The 12,521-nt window shown below is 46.6% G+C and overlaps 2 protein-coding genes across 9 annotated transcripts in view; both read left to right on the top strand.

Moving 5' to 3' along the window:
• The first annotated feature begins 4,517 nt into the window (after window positions 1–4,517).
• On the top strand, window positions 4,518–9,016 carry FOLR2 (folate receptor beta). 3 transcript variants are annotated; one of them, XM_019625585.1, is made up of 5 exons: window positions 4,518–4,673; window positions 5,983–6,144; window positions 7,955–8,143; window positions 8,256–8,391; window positions 8,529–9,016. In XM_019625585.1, exons 2-5 carry the CDS (start codon window positions 5,995–5,997, stop codon window positions 8,807–8,809), a joined length of 756 nt encoding a protein of 251 aa, XP_019481130.1. In that variant the 5' UTR covers window positions 4,518–4,673; window positions 5,983–5,994; the 3' UTR covers window positions 8,810–9,016. The 3 variants fall into 3 exon arrangements, with proteins under 3 accessions (XP_019481130.1, XP_019481131.1, XP_019481129.1); XM_019625586.1 differs by lacking the exon at window positions 4,518–4,673 and adding an exon at window positions 4,705–4,844; XM_019625584.1 differs by lacking the exon at window positions 4,518–4,673 and adding an exon at window positions 5,701–5,812.
• A 1,844-nt stretch (window positions 9,017–10,860) lies between these two features.
• The window catches only part of INPPL1 (inositol polyphosphate phosphatase like 1), a 15,246-nt gene continuing 13,585 nt past the window's right edge, over window positions 10,861–12,521 (top strand). For 3 of the 6 annotated variants that reach the window (XM_019625656.1, XM_019625653.1, XM_019625657.1), the window contains exons 1-2: window positions 10,861–11,087; window positions 11,815–12,215. In XM_019625656.1, coding sequence (XP_019481201.1) covers window positions 12,019–12,215 — 197 coding nt within the window. In that variant the 5' untranslated portion in view covers window positions 10,861–11,087; window positions 11,815–12,018. Of the gene's footprint in view, window positions 11,088–11,814; window positions 12,216–12,521 lie in introns of those variants that run through there. The other 3 variants (XM_019625655.1, XM_019625654.1, XM_019625659.1) reach the window with 3 other exon arrangements.

The following is a 12,521-nucleotide window of genomic DNA, read 5'->3' as shown; positions in this document are numbered from 1 at the left end:
TAGTTGACATACAATATTATACAACATCAGCTTCAGGTGTACAGTGCAGTGATCAAGCCTCTTCCCCATCCGTGATGCAAGACATGTGACCACCTGACACCCTACAAAATATTTACAACATTATTAATTATATTCCTTGAACTGTCTTTCATGTCCCTGTGGCAATATTGTAGTTGCGTATTTATGCCGTCTAACCCCTTCCCCTTCTCCCTCATCCCCACTCCCTCCTGAACTAGATTGTTAAAAATTATGATGCTAATTGTAATCCCAGAGCAACTACTCAAAATAAAAAAGGAAAGAAAAAAGTTAAAATGTAGTAAAAGAAACAACAAAGGAATTAAAATAGCACACTTGAAAATATCTATCAAACACAAAAGAAGGCAGTAATGGAGAAATAGGAGAACAAAAAAGACTTATACGAAACAAATAGCAGATGTAAATACTATATAATTAGTAATTAAATTAGACATAAATGGATTAAATAATCCAATACAGAGGTTGGCAGATTAAAAAAAAAACATTATTCAACTACATGCTGTCTACACGAGCCACACTTTAGATTCACAGATACAAAAAAGTTGAAATTAAGAGGATGGAAAAAAATATATCATGCAAACAATAACCAAAGGATATTTAGAGTGACCAGACAAACAGAATTTAAGACAAAAATTGTTAAGAGACAAAGAAAGACATTTTATAATGATAAAAGGGTCACTCCATCAGGAACACATAACAATTATAAACAAATGCATCAAGGAAATTAAAAAGTACAAACTGCCAGTTATAAAATTAGTCATAGGGATATAATGTACAGTATAGGGAATATAGTAAAAAATATCATAATAACTATGTATGTTGCCAGATGGGTACTAGACTTATCATGATGATCACTTAGTAAGGAATATAAATGTCTAATCACTATGTCATACATACACCTGAAGCTAATATAATATTGTATGTCAACTATAATTTAAAAAAGACATTAAGAAAAACAAACACACCTAACAACTGAGTCCCAAAATTAACTAAATAAAAACTGAGAAAGTTGAAGAGAAAAATACGTAATTCAACAATAACAACCGGATATTCAAATACCCCCCCCTACTAATAATGAATAGAATAAGTAGGCAGATCAGCAAGGAAATAAAAGACTTGTACAACACCACAAACCAGTTAAATATAACAGACATCTATAGAACATGTGAACAAAAAACAGAAGAATATACATTCTTCTCAAGTGCATGTGGAACATCATGCTAGGCCATTAAAAAAGGAACCGATAAATTTAAAAGAATTGAAATTATACAAAGTATATTCTCTGACCACAATGGAATGAAATTGAAAATCAATAAGAGAAAGACTTAGGAAATTCACATATTTGTGAATAAATTCACATAAAATAACACACTCCTAAATAAATGATGAGTCAAATAATAATTCACAAGAAAAGTTAGAAAATACTTTAAGATGAATAAAATTAAAATACAAAATATCAAAACTATGGAATGCAGCTAAAGCAGTACTTAAAGGGATGTTTAGAACTGTAAATGCCTATATTAAAAAAAAGAAAGATCTTAAATTAATAACCTAAATGCTACATTAAAAAGAATACAGGGCCGGCCGAGTGGCACATTGGTTAAGAGCTGGCTTGGGACACCAGAGTGCCCCGGTTCGGATCCCACATATGAGGGCCAGTGACACTGCCCTCTACAGGTAAGATGTTGAACAACAGCTCAACCTGGAGCTGGGCTGCTGTGAGTCACCGGCGATGGCGTAGGCTGCAGCCCCTGCTGCAGTGGGTTGCCATGGGCTACCGTGTGTAGCCAGCAGCCAGAGTGAGCTGTCCAGAAGCCGGCGACTGATCTGCCTCGCCCGGGAAGAGCGCAACGATGGTGCCAACTTGGGCCAGTGAAGCAATGTCCTCCACAACTAGACTGAAGAACAAAAGGACAGCAACTTGTCTGTTCCCCTTCCCCCAATTCCCCAGTGCTGTTCCCATCCCCCAATTCCCCAATAAAAATCTTTAAAAAAAAAGAATACAGAAAAGAGCAAAATAACCCAAAGCTAGTCAAAGGAAGGAAGTAATAAAGAGTAAAGCAAAAATAAATGGAATAGAGGATAGAAAGCAATACAGAAAATCAATGAAACCAAAAGTTGGTTCTTTGAAAAGATCAACAAAACTGATAAACCCTTAGCCAGATTAATCAAGGGAAACAAAGAGAATCAGGGATAAAAGAGGAGCCATCATTATTGTCCTTATGGAAATAAAAATCAGTATAAGAAAATACTATGAACAATTGGGTGCCATTAAGTTAGATAACATACATGAAATGAACAAATTCCTAGAAAGGCACATATTACCAAAGACAGTGCAAAAAGAAACAAAAATCTAAACATACTTATAACAAGTAAAGAGATAAATTAGTAATTTTAAAACTTCCCACAAAGAAAAGTTCAGGCCCAGAAGGCCTATGTGGCGCATTCTACCAAATGTTTAAAGAATAATTAATACCAATCATTCATAAACTTTTCCCAAAAATGAAGAGGAGGGAACACTTCCTAACTTATTCTACAAGACTAGTATTACTCTGAATCAAAACCAGACAAAGACATAACAAAAAAGAAAACTACAGAGCAATATCCCTTTTGAATAAAGACATAAGCCTCCTGAACAAAATATTAGCAAACTGAATCCAGCAACATGTGGGATTTAGTGTCCAGCTTTTTGACAATGATGCGAAGACTATTCAATGGGATAAATGACAACCCAAAGAAGAGTCTTTTCAAAATATGATGCTGGGACACAACTGGATAATCACATGCAAAAAAACCCCCAAACCAAACCATATATTAAGTTGAACCTTTATTTTTCTACACCACATATAAAAATTAACTCAGCATAAAAAGATAGGCAACAAGAAAAAGTAGATAAAGTGAATCACAACAAAATTAAAAACTGTGCATCAAAGGACAATCAGAGTGAAAAGGCAACCTACAGAATGGGAGAAAATATTTGCAAATCATATATCTGATAAGGGGCTAATCCAGAATATATAAAAAACTCCTTCAACTCTACAACAAAAAACATATAACCTGATTTTAAAATGGGCAAAACCACTTGAATAGACATTTCTCCAAAGGTGAGCTACAAATGACCAGGCATATGAAAAGTTGCTCAACATCACTAATCATTAGGGAAATACAAATCAAAGCTACAATGAGATATGAGAATGAGATATCACCTCACATCCACCAGGGTGGCTTCTATTTTTTAAAAAAATCCAACAGAAAATAACAAGTGTTGGCGAGGATGTGAAGAAATTGGAATCCTTGTACACTGTTGATAGGAACGTAAAATTGAGCAGCTGCTATGGAAAGCAGTATAACAGTTCCTCAAAAATTAAAAATAGAATTGCCACATGATTCAATTATTCCACTTCTGGGTATGTACTCAAAGGAATCGAAAGCAGGTTCCGGAAGAGATGTTTGTACACACATGTTTATAGCAGCATTCATCATAATAGCCAAGAGGTAGAAGAAACCCGTGTCTATTGATGAATAAATGAATAAAATGTGGTATATATATATATATATATATATATATATATATATATACACACAACAAAATATTATTCAGCTATAAAAAGGAATGAAATTCTGAAATATGGATACATGGATGAACTTTGAAGCTATTACCCAAAGTCAAAGAAGCCAGTCATAAAAGGACAAATACTGTATGATGTCGCTTATATAAGGCATCTAGAGTAGTCCAATTCATAGAGGACAGTAGAATGGCGGTTTCTAGGGACTTGGGAAAGGAGGAAATGGGGAGTTGTTGTTTAACAGAGTTTAAGTTTTACAAGATGAAAAAGTTCTGGAGGTTGGTTGCACAACAATATGAATATAGTACATTAAAAAATGGTTAAGATGGTAAATTTTATATAATGTGTATTTTACCACTATTTTTTAAAGGCTATAAAAATTGCTTAATTATGACTACAGAAATGTTAGATGGTGAGATATTATCATTTATTAGATTTGAGACAATTTTTCCCTGTGACCCTTGACTTCTGCACCCCAACTTCCACCTGTGTCCACCTGGCTGCTTATAAATTAACTTGATAGCTGTTATTTAAGCCTATGCAGTATGTGCCAGGCTTTTCCAGATATACTTCTCAACAATTTTCTGGTGAGTCAAGTAAAGCTCAGCAAGGTTTAGTGATATTTCCCAACGTTGTGCGAGGGAAGGAGCTATCATTGGGTCCCGTGGCTTGATCCTGAAGCCTGGGTTCTTCCCCACCACGCCTCATCTCCCTCAAGTTAGCTTTATTCTAACAACTACTTGGTATACCTCAAAAATTCAGGTTCCCCTAGATTTTGATGACTGTTGAATGTGTGCGTCCTGGAATGAGTAAATTCACAAATAAAGAGATGAAATAAAACAGATGACAGACTAATGGGGCCTTGAAGAGGGAGGGGTCTGAAAAAAAGGAAGACGGAAGGAGATTGCTAAGTGCAGGGCACATTTTGTGCTTGCCAGAGCTCTTACAGTCTATCCGGCATTGAGCATAGAGACCGTTGGGGACAGTCCAGGGGCCTGGAGCTGTTGCCAGCCTGGAGAGAGGCCAGTCCAGAAACAGCAGTGTGTACTCCCAGCAGCAAAGGAGACTCAGGCAAGATGCCCTAAGAAGTAGAGGGTGACAGGGGCACTGGGGAGACTTGGCAGGTTTGTGTATAGGGGAAGGGCCATATCTTTCTTTAGAAATATCACTCTGACTCCTGGGAGTAAGATGACTTGAAGGGGGAGAAACTGAAAGAGGGAAGACCTAGCCCCAAACACAGAGGTAAGGGAAGTGAATTCTAGAAAGGCTTTTGGAGGGACCCTTGCCAGGGCTCAGTAATCAACTGCATGTGGGGATGGTGAGGGGGAGGAATGGGTCTTCTTTATCAACTCTTAGGCTCTTTCGTGACAGGGCCCAAAGGAAGAGATCTGCAGGGCATGAGGGTGGGGTGAGGGACAGTCATGAACAAAGAAGGTGGCTGTCACTTTTGCCAGGTTCCTCCCATGACTCTTAGGTGCTTGTCTGGTTGGCTGCTCCAACATGGGAGACTTTTATGTTGTCACTCAGATTTTTGAGCAGTGAAGTGGGGATCTGGTGCATTAGTCCAGCTCCCAGAGAGAGCTGAGAAGGGGGTCATGATGGGGGTGGAGGTAAGAAATGACTTTCAAGAAATAGGGAAGAAAAGATTTTTGAGCTCCTTCTTTTGCTTGGCCCGCTCCAAACTCTGTGGAGTGTACTTTCTCTCCTAATAATGGGCCCTTGAGCCACTGCTTTCTGCTCGGGCCCTCTTCTGTTTCTTTGAAGTGTACTTTTTCTTCTAGTAAACTTCTGTTTCACCACTTTAAAAAAAAAAAGAAAGAAAAGAAATAGGGAAGGAAAAAGTCTGAGGGAGCAAAGCTGTTTGAAAACCACCACTCTGTACCATTTAACCAAACATGGTCCTGTGTGTTACATCACTTGATTTTTATGCTGATTTGGAGAACTCAGTAGAGCTGGGTTACTGCTTTCCCCAGGCTAACTGGGTTTCTAAGCTGGCATGGGAACCCAGGTGATCCAGGGCTTAATGGCAGAGCAATTGTTGGACGCAGGATAAGAGGAGTACAGCACGACATGAACTATCTAATTATTAACTTTTAAAGATAAAGTCCAGAGAGAAGGTGAGGGCATAAGGCATTTCATCCAATTTGGGACGACTCCCCTCGGGCCCACCTACAAACCCCAGATCCTCTTCTGAACCCTCCAAACCTAGGGTGAGAAAGCCCCTTTTGCCAGCCTCGTCTTCTTCAGCCTCGGGGAGCCTCAGGACCCCAGCACTGAAGAAACAGGGCCTGACCCCATCCTTCACTGAGGAGATTGGGACTGAGGCAGGGAGCTCTCTCCCCTCAGGCCGTGGTTTCCCTAACTACTGCTTCCTCTGCAGGGACAGAAAGACATGTCCTGGAAATTGACACCACCTCTGCTGCTTCTGGCCTGGATAGCCTCCATGTGCAGTGCCAGGGACAGGACAGACCTGCTCAACGTCTGCATGGACGCCAAACACCACAAGACAAAGCCAGGCCCCGAGGATAAGCTGCATGACCAGGTACAGTTGGACTGAGTGTGGCTCTGGTTGGGGAGGGGGCTGGTTCTGACAGGGAAGAGGAAGTTAGGGTGGTGGAGGAAGGGTTGGGGGGTGGGGTAGTTGAGGTGATTTTAGGGGTGACCTCCTCAGAAAAGGATACCATGTCAGCAATAATATGGAATATTCATTTATTGAACACCTACTAGGTGTCATGTATTTTCTATATATGACTTCATATTCCCAGTGGTCCTTTGAAGTAGGTAGATGATATTCTCCACATGACACAAATGAGGAAACTGAGGCCCAGAAGAGCATATGGACACACAGAGGAACTGGACACGACCAGTCCTTGTGGTGGGGTAGGGGTAGGACTGGGGTGGACACCTTCAGGGGTTTGGAGGGTGAGAGACTGAGGTAGGATAGTTCTTCCTACCTTTACTATGTGCCAGATGATGGAGTGCTGAGGGTAGTGGTGCAGAGGACCCATTATGACTGTGACATAGGGCAGAGATGCTATACATTCACACATTCAATAAAAATTTATGCCACTCAGTTGCAGCCCTATTAGACTCCATGTCCCCTTTTTATGATAAATATTGTCTAAACTCTCTTTTCTATCCTGGAATGAAAGAAATTCAAAGCTTGTAGAACCTATTTGCACATTTAATTTAAAAATATCAACATAACTCTCTAACTGCAATACAAAGGAGAATTAAAAAGAAAGTAATTTATAATAAAATAACATATATTTCAATATGTCCATACTCTGGTATCTACATTAGAAGTCATTATGAAATAGCACGTGTTTTTTAATTCACAAAATCACTATGAATGGGGCAGCTACAAATGAAGGTTGATACAGGTGGCAACTTAAATGCTATAAGATACTTTAAGCAGTGTTGTCATTGACGACATAATTTTCTAAAATAGCGAATAACTCCAGTAAAACAAAACACATAGTGGTTCAGCTTTCCCTTTCACGGTTTTTGTTGTCCTGGATAATCTGGTCTATATTAAAACCTTGCTAAAATATGGTGTGTCTATATGTAAGATGGAGTTTGGTTTAGATTTAAGAAGTCATAAATAGGTCTTTCACTTATTTTTTTCAGCAAATGTTTTTGTGGGCCTGCTGTGTGTCTGGCACTGGTCTAGCTACGGGGGGTGGCCGGCGGGGGCAAGGGGAGGGGATGACACAGATCTTAATACTTGCCAAGAATAAGGTTACTCAACATATATTACTACAGAGCTCACTCTCCGCCTTTGTTCAAAATGTCACCTTCCAATACAGCTTTTCACAACCACCCTATTTAAAATTTTAACAATCATCCCATACTCCACATTCCCATTCCCTGCTGTAATTTTCTTCATATAATTGATCATATCCTTAAATATTTTTTTCTCTCTAAGTGTCTTACTGTCTCCCCTGAGCAGAATGTAAGATCCATGAACACATATTTCCATCTGTTTTGCTCTCTGTTGTATTCCATCTAGAACAAAGGCTGGCATATAATAGGTATTCAATAATTATTTCTTAATGAATAAATTAGAGAAGTTTTTTTATTATTATTAAAGAAGTTTTTATAAAGTGTTAAGGGCTATAAAAATGATAGTTTTTGTCCCCCCAAGGCAGGGTTTCTCCCAGTCTCCCGCAACCCCCTGGTCACACTTTGTAATTGAGAGTCCCCCAAGATGAAAGTTCCTAGAGGCCAAGAACAGAGAGGTCCTCACAATGAGAGTTTCTAGGACAACCTACCTGGGCCAAGAGAACAAGAACCAAATGGGGAGAGGCTGGAGGTGGTAGAAGGTTGTGTCCTGTGATCCCCCTACCCAGTGCAGTCCCTGGAAGAAGAACGCTTGCTGCACCGTCAACACCAGCCAGGAGCTGCACAAGGATACCTCCCGCCTGTATAACTTTAACTGGGACCACTGCAGCAAGATGGAGCCTCGCTGTAAGCGCCACTTCATTCAGGACACCTGTCTCTATGAGTGCTCCCCCAACCTGGGGCCCTGGATCCGGCAGGTATGGGTGTCTCCCTCACCCCACCCCAGTAGGCTGCCCTCCAGCTCAGTCAAGGCCATGGCTGCCAAAACACCTGGCTGAGAGAAGCCTTCCATCTGCACCTCCCACCCAGGTGAACCAGAGCTGGCGCAAAGAACGTTTCCTGGATGTGCCCCTGTGCAAAGACGACTGTCAGAGCTGGTGGGAAGACTGTTGCACCTCCTACACCTGCAAGAGCAACTGGCACAAGGGCTGGAACTGGACCTCAGGTGAGGGCTGTTGGGTGGGGAAATGGAGGTGGGGTTTGGAGAAAGGGAGGTTGAGGATTTGGGACTGGGTGAGGATTTCTGGGGTAGCCAGAAATGAGCTTTGGGCCCAAGGGCTGAAGGTCTGTGTCCCCATGCAGGATCTAACAAGTGTCCAGCTGGGGCCGTCTGCCGCACATTTGAGTCCTACTTCCCCACGCCTGCAGCCCTGTGTGAGGGCCTCTGGAGTCACTCCTACAAGGTCAGCCAACACAGCCGAGGGAGTGGCCGCTGCATCCAGATGTGGTTTGACCCAGACCAGGGCAACCCCAACGAGGAGGTGGCGAGGTTCTATGCCATGCATGCTGGGGCCGTGCGCCATGGGATTGGGCCTCTCCTGCTCAGCCTGGCCCTGATGCTGACACCCCTGCTCCATGGCTGAGTCCAGCCCTCCCTAGACGTCCCCTCTGCCAGTCCCCAGGTTTGATGACCAGGCTGGGCTCAACTCAGTTCCACAAATGAGGGAGTCCTAAGAATATCTCCATCCATTATCCATCCCTCTGTCATTTGGTTCCTGCTCTATGGCGAGGCTTGCAGTTTCTCTGACAGCCAGTTATAATAAAGACATGGACACATCTGTCTCTGATAATTATTTTGGTTGTGAGTTTGTGGGTGGATAGAGGGTTTGAATCCCAGCTCTGCTGCTCACTATGTGTAAGGAAATAGTTGCTTGACTGTTTTCAACCTTAGTTTCTTCCTCATTAAAGCGGGGCAAATAATCCTTCCTTCCCTCAGTGTTGTAAAATATAAAGGAGCTGTTGCCTAGAAAGCATGAGCCCAGTGTGTGCACATTAACAGTCCTCAGGAATCCTGTTGCTCTTGTAGCTCCAAGTGAGAGCCAGGTCCAGGAAGTCATTATTTATATTGGTCCCCAAATATCCCCTTTCCCCCAGGCCTTGTCTGCCTGGCTCTGTGCTCAGTTCTGCAGGGAGAAAGCTGAGGATGGGAGTCAAGGGAAGGCTCTGGGTTCCCAGTGAGCGGTTTTAAAAAATTCACACATGATGTGGATTAAAGGGGCAAAGTTGGGGCTTGGGACCCTCAGAGGAGGAAGAGAGCCAGTGGGGAGGGCAGTCTGGGAGTTTCCTGGAGAGGAAATACTCAAGAGCCTTGAACAGGTTCAGCCCTGCTGTGTCCTGGAGGTGTGGCTGGAAGAGGGATGGAAACTCTTACCTTTGTCCCTTCCTGGGAATGGTAGGTATGTCTTTCCTGGAGGGTTGTTCTGTCTTTGCACAGCACCCAGGAACTGGGCCTGAGCTGTTGACCTCTGGGTCTCTCACTTCCTCTTTCCTCTTGGGGAAGTCTTTCTCTCCACACTCTGACTACAGTTATCCCAGAGAGGCATGGGTAAGTGTCTGAGAGCACTATGCAAGTGGGTGATCCAGCTAGAACTAGAATAAGGTGTGAAGACTCCTAGCCCAGGTCTCTCCACTTCGCACCAGGCTGCCCCCTCCTGGCCGACTCACCTTAGTATGAGATACTAAGACTGATGGGAGAAGTTGGGCACAGATTAGATGAGTTATTGGGTTTCTATAGGGGCCTGGAGACATTGTTGGGTGTTTGGGAGGGTCTGTTAGTCATTATATTTATTTAGTCTGGACGGCCCCACAGAACGCCCTCCACATCCCAGTCTTTATCCAGCTCCAGCTGGATTAAGTCAATGCGTATTTGAAACTGAGTAAGGAGCTCGTCGGGAATGACCCAGACACAGACTCAATTCAGCCAAGTGTAAGTTCTGTCCCAGGTTAAAGGAAATCCTCCGACAGCATCCCAGGAGTTGGCAGCAGAGGAAGCCAGGCTGGAAACCTGCGCCTTTAAGGAGCTAGGGGGTGGAGGGGCGGGGCAGGAAGCGGACTCCCGGGAGACGCAGCCACCGGCTAGGTCTTTTTTGGGAAGGGGCGGGGTGGTCCCTCCTATAGGCTCCGCCCCCTTGCCGACCGCCTTGTAGTTGTCCGGCACTCCGCTGGAGAGGGGTTTTTGGGGCGTCCGAGCAGACCAGGTCTGGGGAGCTCCCCACTCGGCTTCCCGCTTACAAAGGCTCAAGTTTGTTGACTTGGCGGGAGTAGCTGGGGCGGGGACGGGTGCTAATAATACCCGTCCATGCTGCCGCTGCGCTTTACAGTTTACACAGCTGTCACCTTCGGTACTCCTTAATTAATAATAAAAATAGCCGCCGTTCGGGAGCGCCTACTGAATGCCAGGCCCTGTGCGGAGAGCTTTACAAGCACAGTCCCATTGAGCCTGCCCTCATAACATCCCCATTTTACAGAGCGGGAAGGCAAGGCTCGGATTAGTGCCGTGACTTGCCCAAGGTCACTCGGCGGGTCAGTGGGTTCGGGAAAAGGGACGCGGGGCCAGGGGAGGCGGGGCGCGGGTGCCCCCCGGCTCCGCTGAGAGCCGCGGGGGCGGAGCAGCGGGCGGGGCGGAAGGCGAGGGGGGGTGCAGCGGCAGACGATGGCCATCTTAAGTGGCCGCTGAGAGTCTAGGGCCGCTTCCCCCGGGAAGGGGACATCGGAGCGGCCCAGGAGGTGGGGGGATCGGCGTGCGGCGGCCGCGGCTCTGGGGAGAGGTCGGCAGCCCAGGGGCTGGAGGGAACTTTCTTCTGGACGGGTTAGGGAGGCCTGGTCTCGGACTGCTGAACCCCTCAAGGCCCGGGCCTGCGGGTATGGGGGATGGTGCCAGGGAACTTGGCCAAGAGGGAGGAAAGGCTCTGCCCGGGCTGAGAGGGGCTGCCAGGGACAGTGCTTTGGGATTTGAGGACACTAGACCTCGTCTGGGGGTTAGTGGGGGATCTAATCTCTACGGAGGGGATCCCCCACGGGATTTGTCGGGGGTTGGACCCAGTGGAGTCTGGGGGTTCAGGTCTAAGGGGGGCTGGATTTGACGGGAGTTGGGGGCCCGGGCGCAGTAATGGGACGGAAGTTCACCATAGGGTCCTTCGTGGGTTTTGGGAACTCGATTCTGCGAGGCTGTAGGGAGGCCGAATGGAAAGGATTTGGGTGTAATCAGACGTCTATGGGAGTTGGGGGTCATATTGCGAGTATTGAAGGGGACTCATTCTCAGGGAAGGGGGACGGGATCTCGAAGTATCGGGCGCAGGGTGCGGGGACTTGGACTTCTTTGGGGCGATTGGCTGGATTTCCTCCGGGTGATGATGGCGGGGCAGGGTCATTGTGGGGTTTGGGTGGCCGGTTACCCTTGGAGTTTGGGGGGTCCCAGATCCTGCAGGAATGCGGGGTGGGGGCATCAATACCGCCGGGAAGAGATTGAGGCAGAGGCGGTCCGCGCAGTGGGCCGAGCGGAGGAGGAGGGGGCCGGCTGCCGGCTCTGCGCGCTGCTCCTCCTGCCCCTCCCCCGCCGCCTCTGAACAAACTTTTCTTTCTCTTCAAGTTGAGGCCGGCGCTGCAGGCGGCGGCGGCTGCGCGGCTAACCAGGCGGCCTGCGCGGCGGAGCGCGGAGTCGGGATCCTCGACTCGGCTGGGTCCGCTGATCCTCAGGCCTGGAGCCCGGGCCCTGTCCCAGCCTCAGCCCCCAGCGTGCCGGGGGGATGGCGCCAGGCGGTGGGCAAGGTTGGCGCTGAGCCCTGCACGGGCCATGGCCTTGGCGTGCGGGGCGCCGGGCTCAGGGGGCGCCGGCCCGGGGGGCGCGCTGGGCAGCCCGGCCCCCGCCTGGTACCACCGAGACCTGAGCCGCGCTGCCGCCGAGGAGCTGTTGGCCCGGGCAGGCCGTGATGGCAGCTTCCTGGTCCGAGACAGCGAGAGCGTGGCGGGTGCCTTCGCGCTCTGCGTCCTGTGAGTGGCGCTGGGTCTCCCCGGGCGGGGGCACGGCCTGGGGTTTCTTGAGTGTTAAGGGGATGATTTGGGACAATAGGATGCCAGCGCCCCCCAGAGTGGGGCCTTGGCTTTATGCAGAGGTCAAGGAAGGATGCAGGGAGCACTTCCTTCCTGCTGTGTGTCTGGGGGCACTTTCTGGGGCGTTGAGGTAGAGTATGTGTGGTCCCGTTGCCAGGGATGGCTGTAAGGTGGGGGAAATGCAGGGAGTCTCAGGCAGACCCCTCAGGCACCCTCCAGGTAGGAGCTGGTGGGCGGGGGTGGGGT

Source organism: Hipposideros armiger, unplaced genomic scaffold (assembly GCF_001890085.2).
Source record: "Hipposideros armiger isolate ML-2016 unplaced genomic scaffold, ASM189008v1 scaffold_635, whole genome shotgun sequence".
NCBI classification, from domain to species: Eukaryota; Metazoa; Chordata; class Mammalia; order Chiroptera; family Hipposideridae; genus Hipposideros; species Hipposideros armiger.
Note: the sequence above shows the minus strand (reverse complement) of the source record. Positions and strands in the feature narration are given on the sequence as shown.

What these genes read in the sequence shown, in the direction of transcription:
- FOLR2 (XM_019625585.1), top strand. Translation starts at nt 5,995, where the DNA reads ATGTCCTGGAAATTGACACCACCTCTGCTGCTTCTGGCCTGGATAGCC. An exon ending in AGGATAAGCTGCATGACCAG is followed by an intron (nt 6,145 to 7,954) that starts GTACAGTTGGAC and finishes CCCCCTACCCAG; the next exon opens with TGCAGTCCCTGGAAGAAGAA. An exon ending in GGGCTGGAACTGGACCTCAG is followed by an intron (nt 8,392 to 8,528) that starts GTGAGGGCTGTT and finishes GTCCCCATGCAG; the next exon opens with GATCTAACAAGTGTCCAGCT.